Below are 15644 nucleotides of genomic sequence, written 5' to 3'. Positions count from 1 at the left end.
TCTGGTCCTAGTCCAGGTCTGGTCTTGGTCCAGACAGTAGCCGCTCTGGGCTCCGATTCAACAGAACACTTTTCCAGATGTGCCCTCACCACTGGAATACAAAGACCAGGACAGAACCGGGACTAAAGCAGGACTAAAACAGGACTAAAGCTGGACTATACTAGGATTAAACCAGCACTAAAACAGGCCTGAGCTAAACTATGGGGACAACAGGACTAAACCAGGACTAAACCAGGACTTAAACAGGATTAGAACCAGAACAGAATTGTTTACTGTGTACTATCTGCATTTTTATCCTCTTTGAATCAGGAAATAATGCTCGTGCACTCTTAGCTAGCTGTTGTTAGCAAAACTCTGAAAAACGCTTATAAACTCATCATGGTGAATAATTAGGATGGTCAGAATGCATGAGGTAAGTGAGGAATAACTTTGGACCACTGCAAACTGTTTAAAATGAGGGACAGATCAAGGACAGAGGCTTTAACCAAACACATAAATCAAACAAACATTTGTCACATTTCTTACACTGGCCCCATCTCTGTCAGAGGTGGAGTGTCTTGCCCAAGAGCATAGTGGCATGTGTGTAATAGATCACAGCCTGAGCAGAGATTTAGTGCATGTTCAAAGTCATTGCTCTTGAGTGAGACTGGATCTGATTGGTCATGCTGTCACCCCTGGCCCCTGACCTTTGACCTCTGACCTGTTACCTCCCTTATGTGACTCCCTGCCTGATTTGTGTCATGGTTCTGCACATGCTCAGATACAACAAATACTGTTTACCCCCAAAGTCTGTGTAAACTCTATCTATTTGACACTTCAATTCTCACATTTAAAAAAAAGAGGGTATTGGACAAAATTCACTTTTTTGAACTTTCTCCCAAAATGCTGTTCAATCTCTCCCGGGCCCTATCCAAACCCTCCTTACAGTAAGCAGTAAGATTCTGTACAAGGCTCCGCCCACAAGCCTACATCACCCATGCTCCCACACGACAATTCTCCATAAATAAACAAAAACATGATACAAAACTGTAGACAGCAACTTGACAAACCTGATGTGATGTCCAGTAGTTTCATTAGTGGGATGCAGCTGATTGTGTTGTGGTAGCGCTCTGAAGGGGGAGTGACTTAGCGAAGTGAAGCTTAAAAGTGAAGCTTAAAAAACATAGTACGTTGTTTTGGGTGAATATAGCATTTTCAAAACAATAAAAAGTAACCTAGTGATCCAAGTATGTTATGTGTTACAGTTAATACTCCATAGAAGTAAAATACCTCCTCTTTAAAGGTGCACCGTGTGACTTTTTTGGTAATGGGTATTGTCATGGAGATGTTATTGTTTGGCCTAAATGTTCCACATTACAGCATTACACATATCCAGCTTGCATTCATTTAATTGCTGTGTTTCAGGTGATGTCATAACATTTTATTGGCCAATCAAATTTAACACAGATGGAGTTGATAAAGTGAATCTTGTTCAAGCACAGATGTGTGTTGTAACAAAGTGAGTTCTTGGGTCTTGTCCCTAATAGAAATGATCAGGATCAACATTTGTGAATTTGCCTTTTGGATATTTCATAGTAAAGTCCAATGTAATCAATAAAACTCTGTGTGACCCCTGACCCCGTCTGGAGTATGACATCATCAGTCTACAGTCTGAGAAACAGCTCTTACAAGAATATTTATTGCTAAAAAATGCCTGGTAAAAACATGCCCTGCTATTGTCAGCTGGGTCACCTCTCCACAGATCTAACCTGTAACTTGGAGATAGATTTTATTTGGCTTAATCCTATAGTGTGGAATATTCCAGCCAAATCAGTAACATCTCCACAGAGACAAGGAGGTGTAAAATGCCAGAGCAGAGGAAACGCAAACAGATTTTCCACCAAAGTGAATTCGTTTGGTCACTTGGTCGGCCGGGACACTGCAGCATCTGACCCCGTCCCAGTATTTTAGCCTGGACACACCATCTAACCCACTCTCACTCTTGTAGTGTCCAGACTATGGTCAGATTGTTTTGCAACAAAGCTCAGATTAAAGTGTAATAGAGCCACAGACAGACAGAGCAGTGCCTTTAGTTAGCATCACAGATCCAGGGAATATTAATGACATCAGCAGCAAGTGTCATTTTGTGTACATATTGATCGGTTTAATATCTCTCCCTCCCTCTCCCCCCTCTCTCTCCCTCTTTCCCCCTCTGTATCTCTCCTTTTCTCTCCCTCCCTCCAACACTCCAACCCTCTTTCTCCCTCCCTCTCTTTCTCTCTCCATCCATCCCTCCCTCTCACCCTCCTTGTCCCTGCCTCTCTCCCTCCCTCTCGCTCTCTCTCTCCCCCCTCTCTCTGACTCGCTCTCTCTCTTCCCCTCTCTCCCTCTCTCTCTCCCCCTCTCTGTCCCTCCCCCTTTCTCTCTCCTTTCCTCCCTTCCTCCCACACTCCCTGCCTCTCTCCCTTCCTACCCCTGTCACTCCCTCCATCTCTATCTCTCTCCATCCCTTTCTTTCACCCTCCCTCTCCCTGCCTCTCTCTCCCTCCCCCTTGTTCTCTCCCCCTTGTCTCTCTCTCTCTCTACTCCCCTCCCTCTGTCCTTCTTACTCTCTCCCCTCCTTCTTACTCTCTCTCTCTATGTCTTTTTCACTCTCTCTCTACTCCCCTCCCTTCCTCCCTCCCTCTTATGCTCTCTCTATGTCTTTCTCACTCTCTCTCTCTACTCCCCTCCCTTCCTCCCTCCCTCACTCTCAGGGGGGAACCACACTGGGAGGATAAAGGTGGTCTTCACTCCAACCATCTGTAAATTCACCTGTGTGGGCGGAGCCTGCAGAAACACGTGTCACCAAGGCAACACCACCACCATCATCAGCGAGAACGGCCGATCAACAGACACGCTAACAGCCCCCAACTTCAGAGTGGGTCAGTGCTCTTCACCTGTATGTGTGTGTGTGTGTGGGGGTGTGTGTGTGTGTGTGTGTGTGTGTGGGGGTGTACATGCGTGTGTGTGAGGAGGTGTGTGTGTGTGTGTGCTTGTACATACGTATGTGTGTGTGAGACAAGGACACTTCACCTGTACCTGTGTGAGTGTAAGGACATGTGTGTGTGACAGGGATGCTTCACCTGTACGTGTGTGTGTGTGAACACTTCACCTGTATGTGTCTGTGTGGACGTTTTTGCTCAGTATTTCCCATGATCCTGTGGGTGTGGCATAGTCCTAGATCTGGGACAGGTCTGAACTCGTTGGGTCTTGTGGTTTTAGCGCCTGAGTGCAGAGTCTGAAGTCTGAAAATCAAAGTTTATTTCACCTCCAAAACAGAAACGCTGCCTCCTGTTTAGTCCTGGTTTTTCCTGGTTTATTCTTGGTTTAGTCTTAATCTAGTCAAGTGGTTTAGAGCTGGTTTAGTCTTTGTGTTGGTGCTTGTTTAGTCCTGGTTTAGTCCTGGGTTAGCCCTGTTTTAGTCATTTTTAGTCTGTTTAGTCCCTGGTTTAGCCCTGGACTCCTGCTTTATTCATGGTTAAGTCCTCACTTAGTTCTGGTTTAGTCTTGGTTTAGTCCTGGTTTAGTCTTGGTTTAGTCTTGGTTTAGTCCTGGTTGAATCCTGGTTCAGTCCTGGTTCAATCCTGATTTAAGCCTAGTATAAACCCGTTTAACCCCTTGTTGTCCTTTGCAGTGGTGTGCCATCTGCCTTGTATAAACGGAGGAAAGTGCAGCTCTCGGGACAAGTGCCAGTGCCCACCCACTTTCACTGGGAAATTCTGCCAGATGCCTGTTCATCACCAGGGGGAGCAGCAGTACCACCAACAGCAGCAATATCAGGTGGCAGACACCGGGGCCGCTGCAGGGACACAGGTCCACTCCACACACACCCTGCCCCTCACCTATGGAAATGGACACACCCCAGGTAACAGCACACACCTCAGGTAACAGCAGCACACACTCCAAGTAAAAGTAGCACACACTCCAGGTAACAGCACACACCTCAGATAACCCTACACACTCCAGGTAACTGCGCACTTCAGACAACAGCACACACTTCAGGTAACAGCGCACACCCCAGGTAACTGGACACACCCCAGGTAACAACGTGCACCTCAGACAATAGCACACACTCCAGGTAACAGCACGCACCTCAGGTGACAGCAGCACACACCCCATGTAACAGTGTGCACTTCAAGTAACAGCACACACTTCAGGTAACAGCACACACTTCAGGTAACAGCACACACTTCAGGTAACAGCACACACTTCAGGTAACAGCACACACTTCAGGTAACAGCACACACTTCAGGTAACAGCACACACTTCAGGTAACAGTACACACTTCAGGTAACAGTACACACTTCAGGTAACAGTACACACTTCAGGTAACAGTACACACCCGCACCACACTCCACACCTAAACCTCACTCCCTGTGTGTCAGATGCCCTCCCTGTGTCTTCATGGGGTCTTTTTCGGTGTAAACCCTGTAGTCTATAGACCTCTACACACATGTTCTCAAATGCATGGGATTTGTTCCACTTCTTCCTCTCTGTCTCTTCAGTTCAGAATCCCAGTTATGTGAACGTCCATGTCAAACATCCTCCAGAGGCGTCGGTCCAAGTGCACCAGGTGTCACAGGTGGACAACTTCAACCCCGCCCACCTCTCACCTGGCTCCGCCCCCTCCTCCCCGGGCTCCTCCCTCATGTACTCACCTGGTTCCTCCTACTCGTACTACAGTTACAAATTGCCTCCTCATTCAGTTTATCCAGCGTCCAAGAACACTTTGGGCCGGTGCTTTCAGGAGACCACCGGCACACAGGTAAGAAACTAATATTACAAACACAAACTATATTATTAATACTTTGCAGCTGATGATAATGCTAACTGAGGCACTACTCTGTTTGAAGATCTGTTACTGAAGTTAGACTTTAATCTGAGCTTTGTTTTAATATAATCTGACCATAAAGAACTGATTTATCTGAACTACAACGGGTGAGCTGATTTGTGCTTGTGTGTCCCTTTCAAGTAACTTAACAGTCACAAGCTAACTAGCATTAGCCAACAGTTTTTCAGTTAGTCTGAAAACTGATTCATATTGTTACTCTGGCCAAAATATTAATAATTTTTAATCTATATGACTACATTTACACTTTAACAAATGAACAACACTTGTGTCAAATACGTTTACTTTTTACTCTTAAAGTGCATTTTAAACAGGTACTTAAATACTTTTACTTAAGCAGATATTTTCATGTGATACTTTTACTTGAATAACTTTTTACCTCTGTATCGGTACTTTTACTTAAGTAACAACATTGAGTACTTCATCCAGCATTGAACTACAGGGATTTTAAAGTGCTGATGTTATGTGAACTCAGACTATAAACTTAATGTTGATGTATTAATGGAGTTTCATGTTATACTTGACTTTATCTGATATTTAATCTTTTTCTCTCCTCTGGCCTCAGTGTGGTAAAGTCCTGCCTGGGCTTTCAAAGCAGGAGCAGTGCTGTAACTCCATCGGGACGTCCTGGGGCTTCCACCAATGCAACAAGTGTCCCAACAAACCAGGTACTGTCTTTAGGAGTTACCGTCAACAGTCTTGCTCCTGATTGGCTCTTTGGTTACTATGATACTCTCGGTCGAAATTCCAAATGGAACTCGCCTCCAAGTTAGCCGCTATAACTGCTAGCCTCGATGAGCTTCATTTGGCTGGAGCCGAACACTGTGGGTGACATTACACTCCCTTAGTCCACTTCTTTATGCAGCCTGTGGTAATGATCAGTGTTTTAAATTTCTTGAGGGACCCCAACACATGGCCCAGGGACCCCAACACATGGCCCAGGGACCCCAACACATGAGAGTGGTGAATATGAACTGTTTCAAATTTAGATCCAGAGCCCCGAGTGACAAGTATGGAAATGTGTCACCTCCACACTGTATTTAGTCCTCTCCCAGGTTTAAATAAAGATATCTGAGCTGTTACAGCACAGGCTCTGAGTCCAGTGAAGAGTGGACTTTAGAAACACAGAGGAACAGCCCCTCATGACATCAGCAGGTGGAGTGTTTGGGCTCTGAAGTATTATAATACTGACTGATCCTCCCTAGAATTTATCCAGGGGTTTCAGCGTCCTGTTTATAGGCGCCATTTTGAGAGCTCTTCAGCCTTCAAAAGATAAAATATTTAGTTTTGGATTTTAAATTAAATTGAATCATTTTGAAACCCATGGACGATCTGTTAATGCCACATCACTGTGTAAATATGAAAACGAAACATATTTCTGTTATAATGATCCTGTGTGTGTCTGCTCTGCTCCAGCTGTGCCTCTGATTGACTGTCCTCACGGATACAGGAGAGTCAACGCGTCTCACTGCCAAGGTACTGACCACAACTCACCATTCACCGTCACTTTAATTTTATAGAGCACAGAATAAACCATGGATATATAATCCTCATCTGAACTAAAGATGGTGTTGTGTTGTAAAAAAAGATGTTTTCCTCCGCATTACATCCTCAATACTGGCCTAGCTCCTCCCACCCATGTTACAACAGAGACAAGCATCATGCAATTAATAATTCATAAATTAATTTATTATTGGATTTATTTAGCGCCTTTTATGGCACCTCATATTCCCAGCAGTCTCCCAACCAAGTACTAACCAGGCTTAGGTTCTGAAATCTGACCAAATCAGGCTTTGACAAGCTGGTATAGCCACAAAGTGCAGCATGTGACCAGCTTTGCACAATCAGAGTGATAGCTGTTAGAGTGGAGCTAGCGCAGGCTCAGAGTGGGCTGGGCTAAATTGTAAATGGTTCATGTTTGAAACTTCATAATAATTATACAGAATCAACCTTTTGTGAAAGCTCTGGATGCCCTGTCAGAACACGGGCAGTTTGAATTCACATAAACACACTGTGTTCTATGGTCAGAGGTCAGGTGTACTCACTCTAACCCTCTATTACATTGTGCTCTCAGTACCTGGATGGCCACTAGTCAATTTCGCCCGGGGACAGAGCGGAAGTGTCTTATCCGGTCTTATCACAGATCCATGAAATAAATACTTTTCTCATAAGTAAGTCTCAGTAATGACAGGTTCAACACAGGGGCAAAGTACTGGGTCTTGTATGTTTGTAGTGATGTTATTGTTTCAAACTTGATCCACGTCCACCCACCTGAGGCAGCATCATCAGGACATATCTGGGGTCAAAAGTTGTTCAAATAATTTTCATAACCTGAGCTCTTAATGAAGCAGCCATTTTGAAAGCATCAAAATCGGTATTCTTTCCAAACATGGTTGGATTTAGACAAACCCAATGCAGCGTTGTATTTTGATGAACTTGACATAATGATGCGTAGAAGAAACTATCTTTGAAAATGGCTCTACAGAGCCCCCTACAAAGTTAAAGTGGGACAGAAATATTTTTCGGCAACGTCATACTGGAAATATTGAATCAAATGTGAAGCCAGGGTTGATATGTAGCCCTCGCACTGGAGTGTGCCCTTCTGTGGTCCCAAGGGTTGTAAGGCCCCTTCATCTCTGCTTGCTGTTTTAACTGATTCCATATTCCTCTTCAGATGTAGACGAGTGCATGGTTCCTGGGATCTGTCCGAATGGAAACTGTCTGAACACATTGGGAAGTTACCGATGCTCGTGTCACTCTGGGTTCATGCCCGACTCCAGCCTCACCCTCTGCATGCGTGAGTCTATTTGAATTTTTTTCAATATTTTACATTTGCAAAACCTGTTTTCCTTAAACACATCCTTTGAACGCAGCTCTTTGTGGTGTGTTCAGGTGCATGAAAAACTGCAGGTTTTCTGAGTCTTTCTTATCTTCAGTACTCTCTTTTATAGTTGAAAACAAGCATGTTTTAAGGAGATTTAAGTAACGTGTGTGTATACACAAAATAATTAAATACTTTTGGTTCTGTGGTAGAGCTGCAACAATTAATGTGATAAAATAGTGACTTGTCAACTATTTAAGGCCACAGTATGTAACTTTTTAGCCAAATAATAGATTAAAATAGAAGGATGTTTTTGTTTTTTTTTTCATTTTGATTACGTTTATTACACTGGAAAACATTCATCCCCGCTGTGAACGGGCTTGCATCTCCACAAACCTGACTCTTATCTGTCCTGCAGGAGGGTCTCTTCGTGTTTGTTTCCATGTAAATGTTGTTCCTTCAGCTGTAATATTCTACAGTATGGCATAAAACTGATATATCTCCATGGAGAATGTGAAAGTGCCTTTGGTTCCCACATTACAACTTTTACTTGGTTAAAAATGTAACTAACCCATGTTTAAAGGTTGCAGACAGGTGTTTGTAATCAGAAACTCCTGGCTTTAATCAGAGCAGTCCTGAGCAATGTCACATAGTACTTCAAATTGGAGACACCGCTGGAGGCAGCATATACCAGAAAGCTGCAAATGTACCAAGTTTGCACTAAAGTTGCCAAAATTGATGAGGAACAGTAGATAATGCTATTAAAACTGCCTGTACACACTTTAAACGGACCATTCTCTGGAAACATGCTCGTCTTTGTGTTTTGGTGTAACTCTTTGGTGAAGGGTCCATCTCTCTCTCTCTCTCTCTGTTGGGTTTGGTGGTCCTTTGGCGGTCCCTCTCTCTGTGATTGTGGGTCCGGTGGTCTCTCCTCTCTGGGTCTGGTGTTCCTTCTCTCATGGTGCAGACGACCCCTCCCTCCCCCCTGCTCCACCCCCCGTACCAGAGGAGAAGGGTGCGTGTTTCCGATTGGTGGGCTCCGGCCGACAGTGTCTCCACCCAGTGTCGGCTCAGCTCACCAGGGCCCTCTGCTGCTGCAGCGTGGGTAAAGCCTGGGGCCCCCACTGTGACCGCTGCCCCTCCCTTGGAACAGGTAAGACATGCCCACCGTAAAGGTAAACTCTGCCCCTGAACAGGTAAGACACGCCTACTCTATAGGTTGCCTAACCAGCCAATCCCTCCTCCTTCCTGTTAGTCTAACCATAGTACCCTTCTCTGATAGTGTTAGCAACAGGTTGATTGATCCTTGCAGGATTGCCTCGGGGAAAGAGGGCAGCTGATTTGTTTGTTATTAATGATCATATATTGATTTACGGACATAATAGAGAAATAAAAACGCCAGGATGATGTAGAGTGGGTTAATACGAACATTTTATGACCAAAATGACCAGTGACAACAGCGGTTACAGAGAGGGGGGCCACTGTATTTCAGTAAAAAGTGAATTGGAGCCAGACTCAATGGAGCCAAATTCCACCCATGCTCACGTCCTGTTTGGAATGTGGCGGCTAGCAGATTAGCTATGTCCATTTATATATATACAGGTTTGATTTCAAATCCTTCTGCAGAAGGGCCTGAAACCAAACCATAGTGCCAAGTGCAACAAACAACAGCTGTTTAGAGGCCGGACTTGACCGTAGTTCGAATCCCACTCTGCACATGCACTTGAATCTATTACCCAGCATGCCGTTTCCTTCACAGCTGGCACCAGTTAAACTTGATTGTGTGAGCTGAGAAACTGACAAACAAAAAGCTTTGAGAGTTTATTATGTCCTGAGTCCGCTGTAGTGTTGAGGTTACATCACACGCCTGGAGAAGGTTGCTGGTTTGAGACTGGACTCTGGCACTTTGGCATTGCACTGTCAATTTTTATTAAGACTTGTAAACTATTTATCACATATTCCAAGAGCCTGTGAGCAATCCAAGCATTCATGGTCCTGTTTAGAAGTTTGATTTTCAACAAAAAAGTGAGAGCGGCTACCTGAAAAACTGTTGGCTAATGCTAATGTTATTTGACAGGGATGTGTTTAACAGCACAAATCAGCTCACCTGTTGTGGTCCAGCTAAGCTCAAGTCTAACTTGAGTAACAGAGCTTCAGAGAGAGCAGTGCCTACAGTTAGCTTCACCCAGTTATCCCCATGTTGACAACATCAGCTGCAAAGTATCAATACAACAGAGTATGTCGTAAAGTAATGTAAAAAGCTTGTGGTTTTGGCTGGATAAGCAACTGACAAGTCACATCCTCCCATAGCATCCATTTTATTTGTGGTTTCTCATGACGTCAGTGCCGTGGTGAGAACACCCTCCATTTGCTTCATAAGATCAGTACTACCTCATATAAGCTAATGTGTCTTGTGTTCTTGTCTGCCGTTTAACTTGATAAACTCTTGTCCTTTTGCAGCTAAGTTCAAGGAGATTTGTCCTGGAGGAATCGGCTACACCGTCCTCCCAAACCCAGTGTATAAGCATGTGGTGCCCCAAGAGCCAGTGCAACCGATCCCAGCTGTACAGAGACCTCAGCCCCAACCGGAACCACAACCTGAACCACAACCAGCTCCACCACCGGTCCCGAGGCCAGCCCCTGCACCTCTGCCCACCCCTGAGAGCCCAGTGGTGGCTTTCGGGTACACAGAGCAGCCCCTCCCAGGTCAGATCCACAGCTGAGGTTTAGTCCAGTCCAGTAGGCTGCGTTCTTGTGACATCAGCACATTGTAGATTCCCTATTGATACTTTGCAGTGACATTGGGCTGTGGGTGTTCTACATTTATGCCTATGATGAAATGTTCAGCAGTTACCATGGTGACACAATGCACATATTAGCAAATACAGCCAACATTTTCAGGAGCCTGTGATCAGTCCGAGCATTTATGGTCATTTAGGAGTTTGATTTTCAGCAAAAAAGTGAGAGTGACTAACTGAAAAACTGTCTAATGCTAGTTAGCTTGTGACTGTAATGTTTTTTGAGAGGGACTTTATCAGCACAAATCAGCTCATCTGTTGTAGTTCAGATAAGTCAGTTCCTTATGGTTAGATGTGTTGAAACAAAGCTCACATTAAAGGCCCCATATGACTCAATTCTCTGATCTGTTATAATTTCCTCATCACAAACAGACCTGGACTTGTTTTGCCATATTTAGCAGTTCTCTTCTCAAACAGAAAACACTCTGTTCCACCTTGTGATGTCATGTGGCAATACAGGAAGTGCTCCACTGTTTTCAAACTTCATACACCTTTACTAGAATCATTTGGATAATTGGTTTGAAATTATCCAACTGAACTAAAGGTAAAAAAGAGAAGTTAACATGAAACCTACCACTTAATGATATCACAAGGTGGAACAGAGCATTTTGAGCTTTGGAGATGTAGACTAATAATAAAGTGTTACTCAAACATGTGTGAATGAAACAAAACACAACTCCAGGTCTGTTTATGAGGGAACAGCATTATAACATGAGCTAAAGCTCACAAGAGTCAATTTTGTGTAATATAGGACCTTTAAAGTCTAATAGCGCTCCTGACAGAGCAGTGCCTTTAGTTAGCATCACACCCCATGAAATGTTGATGACATCAGCTGCAAAATATCAATAGTTTAACCTGAGCTGGAGACAGGTCAGTGTCCTGTCAGATTACAAATGTGTTGGCCTGATTTATGGTTAATATCTCTGTAATTAGTGGGCCTATCCACATACGGCTCTGATTTAGTCCCGTTTTAGTCCTGGTTCAGTCCTACTTTAGTCCTGGTTCAGTTCTGGTTTATGTTTGATATCTCTCTAATTTCTGGGCCTATCCACATGAAACAAAACAGGCCCTAAGTCCAGCATTCTTCTGTGTTAGTATAAACAGACTAAAGTGATTTTGAAGTGGGACTTTTTAAAACCACAATTCAAAGTATCCGTTTTGTAAGTACCTAATGAACATCTGTGCATTAGTGATTTTATTTTCCAAGTTCAAAATAAACCAAACCAAAATCGAAACCATGTCAGACCCGAGGAGATGAAAGTGCAGACGGAGCCGAGACAGCGGCGCCTGGCAACTCCAAACCCACCACAACAATAGCTGGATTAGTATAATAACAGCTTTATCTCACTGGGACCAAACCAGGACTAAACCGGGTCTAAACCGGGTCTTAGTCAGGTCCAATCCTACCACAACAATGAATCGGATCAGTGTAATAACAGCTTCATCCCAACAGCCGACAGCCATGGAATTTAATACACAAACACTACACAGGCAAAACCAAGACTAGACTAGGTCTAAAACAGAGACTAAACAGAGACTAAACAGAGACTAAACAGAGACTAAACAGAGACTAAACCGAGACTAAACCGAGACTAAACCGAGACTAAACCAGAGACTAAACCAGAGACAAACCAGAGACTAAACCGAGACTAAACCGAGACTAAACCGAGACTAAACCGAGACTAAACCAGAGACTAAACCAGAGACTAAACCAGAGACTAAACCAGAGACTAAACCAGGTCTTTCTTCTTGTTTGTTCAGAGTTGATTGAGAAAACATCTCCTCCAGCTCCAGTGGAGATCCTCCCCTCCAACGCAGGACAAGACCTGGCACCAACACAGCATGCAGGTACGTGCTACTACTACCACTACTATTACTACTACTACTACTATTGCTATTACTGCCACTACTACTTCTACTACTACTACTACTACTACTACTACTATTACTTCTACTGCCACTACTGCTATTACTGCTACCCAAATGAGCCAAAACAAACATGGTGACCCCGACAGACATACTTCAGTTTTATCTCATGAAACATGTAGACAATGTGTAGAACTCAAGTCCCTCAAATCATGGACCTGGTGTTCTCCAGGTCACATATACATAAGATGAGACCTGAGTTTCTGGGGTTTGACTGTACTCTCTGCGGCTCCTGTGGTTTTAACCCCGTCATTACCAAAGTGGCTCCTGAACCACCTCAGAGTGCAGACGAAAAGAACAGGGACCATAATCTGTGTTAGATTTTGTCAAAAGGCCATGAACAACGTCTACTGCCACTTTTACCATTAACAACACCTGAATGTCCACACTAATCCCAACAGGGGGCACTATTTAGGTGTCACGCCATTTTGAGTGGTATCCAAGTCACCAGTTGGTGAGAAAATAGTGCACTAAAAATTTCCCACAATGCACCTTGAAAAAAAGTGTCCAGCGCTGATCACTACGGGTCAGTATTGGCTACAATGTGTTAGAAAAACAACAGCGGACAGAGACAGGTCTTTAACTGGCCCCAAAGAAAGCAGCAGATAGAAGCACTGGCTTATTGCACTGTTGATCCTGATTATGAATAAAACACTCCGTTGATAAAACACTTAACGCAGCAAACTTGCTGTGTAAAGTTGATAGCGTTAGCCACTTACCTTAGCTTGAGCTGTTAACAGAGCAAGAATTCCCACATCACAGACAAAAAGCTGGAGAATCCAGTCTGTTAACGTGAGATCCAGCTTGATAAAAAACTTGTATGATTATTATTAGTTCATAAAGTCCATTTTGATCAATATTTATGACACAAATCAAATTTGATCAGAGTTTAGCATCTAGACTTTTTTTTCACCCAGACCCTACAGAGTGCAGGTCTGTGGAGAGAGTGAGGGGTCAGGGGCTGGGGGGGACATTCGGACACAACCCTAGTCTAGTTGCATAGTATTAAACACCTAACAACTCACCACACACTTTGACAAAACTTTACAAAGATGAGAGGGACTGGAGCCGTATCCTGTCTCCTCAAGATGACGTGATTGACAGGCGGATTAACCAGTCAGAGAGACACAGGCTCCATTTGGGTCAAAACAAACATGGTGGTTTAACCTAACTGCTTCTACTACTCCTACTACTACTTGTACTCCACTTCTAAAGTACACAAATGTGCAAAAATAATACTAATAAAACATAAATGCAAATATAAACAAGAATAATTAAAAAGGGAAAAACTCTTCATATATATAACAATTTTTGTGTTTTTTTTCCAGAGGTGGACGAGTGCCAGATAAACCCCTACATCTGTGGACCGGGACTCTGCTACAACTCTGCGCAGGGCTTCACCTGTCACTGCCCTGATGGGTATCACCATGACGACCAGCTAAATACATGTACAGGTGAGGACAAGAACCAGGTCTGGACCAGGCTTGAACCAGGACTGGACCAGGACTAAACCAGGACTAAAACAGGCCTAAACCAGGCTTGAACCAGGTCTGAACTATGACAGAACCAGGACTAAACCTGGGACTAAACCTGGGACTAAACCAGGACTAAACTAGGACTAAACCAGGATTTAACCAGGTCTGAACCAGGACTGGACCAATACTAAACCTGAAACTAAACCAGGACTAAACCAGGATTGAACAATGTCAGAACCAAGGCTGAACCAGGACTGAACCAAGACTAAACCAGGACTAACCAGGACTGAACCAAGACTAAACCAGGTCCAATCCAGGACTGAACCAGGCCTGACCCAGGACTAAAGCAGTCGAAATTCCGGTCTGATTTATCTGTAACATGAAACCCAAACCCCTGTGAACATGATGCTGTCTTAATAATAATTCCAGACCTGCTCATGTAAGTCTCAGGTGAGAGTCTGGACTTTATTGGGATCAAAGGTGGTCTTGCGTGGTCCGGCCACTCTGTATAGTCCCTCTGTGAGTCCTGGTTCAGTCTCAGGTCTGGGTCAGGACTGTAGCAGAGTTTTTCAGTCAAATCTCATTTAGTTTGGTCTTCACGTGGTCACATGACTCACCTGTGGATTATTACAGAGTCTGAGCCATAGACTGTAGATAGAAGTGGACTAAGTGAATGTGACGTCACCCACAGTGTTCGGCTCCAGTCAAATGAAGCTCATCGAGGCTAGCAGATTGAAAGGCGAATCTAGAACTGAGTTCCATATTTGGAATTCTGACCCCGAGTATCATAGCAACCAAAGAGCCAATCTGGAGTAAGGCTCTTGAAGGTAACACCCCTTCTCACCCACACCATTGGTTTTAGCAGGGAACAGGCGTTTGACAATGTTGTCAATCAAACCTGTTGCTAACACTAGTGGGAGTGACCTTGGGGAAAGAAGGCGCCTGATTTGTCTGTTATTAATGTTCATATATTGATTAATGGATACAATAGTGAAACAAAAAAAACAGGGTCATGTAGAGCGGGTTAATATGAATATTTTAAAAACCAAAATGACGAGCCTGACAGCAGCAGATACAGAGAGAGAGGCTATAACTTTTCAATGTAAAGTGAATTGGAGCCAGAGTCGATGGAGCCGGAAGCACGCACATGTTCACTTCCTATATGGAACGCAGCGTCTAACAGCTTAGCTATGTCCATTTATATGTACAGACTATGGTCTTAAGTGAAACTGGACTGGAGCGTGTGACCATAAGGAGCATGAAGAGCTGCTGATATCCAAGGTAGTGTTTTTGGATAAGGGACTGTGACCAGCGTGTCTATTTTAAAGGTTCACTAAGAAACTTTTATGATGAAGAGTCCTCATATCTCCATGGAGCTAATATGTCTTTGCCTGGGATGTTCCGCAGTATTTTATTAAACTCATCTGTTTTGCATGTATTCAAGTACAGATTTTTTATTACCCAAAATACTTTGAAAAACCTTCATTCTTACTGTGATCAAGCTCACCTCTCCACAGATTGGACCTGTAATTTGGCGTGATGGTGACATATGCTTGTCTCCATCCACTGTGATAGATACGTTGAATACCATACTGTGCAACATACAGCTCACATCTGGTATCGCAGTCTGGACAATTATTGAATCCAAAAAAATTCTAAAGAGGTGGTATTCTGCAAAATTGTCATTTTGGAGCTTTCTATCATGTTGTAATGTTGTTCCCTCATCGAAAACATTTCTGAAGAGGTTTTAGATG

At 43.7% G+C, this 15644-nt stretch overlaps 1 protein-coding gene across 3 annotated transcripts in view; it reads left to right on the top strand.

The window, feature by feature from the left end:
• Positions 1-15644, top strand: part of ltbp1 (latent transforming growth factor beta binding protein 1) — a 64607-nt gene that overhangs the window by 29069 nt on the left and 19894 nt on the right. For 2 of the 3 annotated variants that reach the window (XM_055227419.1, XM_033980153.2), the window contains exons 5-14: positions 2736-2903; positions 3656-3886; positions 4527-4786; positions 5436-5538; positions 6287-6346; positions 7545-7667; positions 8659-8844; positions 10152-10397; positions 12251-12337; positions 13744-13869. In XM_055227419.1, the coding sequence (XP_055083394.1) occupies positions 2736-2903; positions 3656-3886; positions 4527-4786; positions 5436-5538; positions 6287-6346; positions 7545-7667; positions 8659-8844; positions 10152-10397; positions 12251-12337; positions 13744-13869 (1590 nt within the window). The remainder of the gene's footprint in view (positions 1-2735; positions 2904-3655; positions 3887-4526; positions 4787-5435; positions 5539-6286; positions 6347-7544; positions 7668-8658; positions 8845-10151; positions 10398-12250; positions 12338-13743; positions 13870-15644) is intronic. The other variant, XM_055227420.1, reaches the window with a different exon arrangement.

Source organism: Periophthalmus magnuspinnatus, chromosome 15, assembly GCF_009829125.3.
Source record: "Periophthalmus magnuspinnatus isolate fPerMag1 chromosome 15, fPerMag1.2.pri, whole genome shotgun sequence".
Classification (NCBI taxonomy): Eukaryota; Metazoa; Chordata; class Actinopteri; order Gobiiformes; family Gobiidae; genus Periophthalmus; species Periophthalmus magnuspinnatus.
Note: the sequence above shows the minus strand (reverse complement) of the source record. Positions and strands in the feature narration are given on the sequence as shown.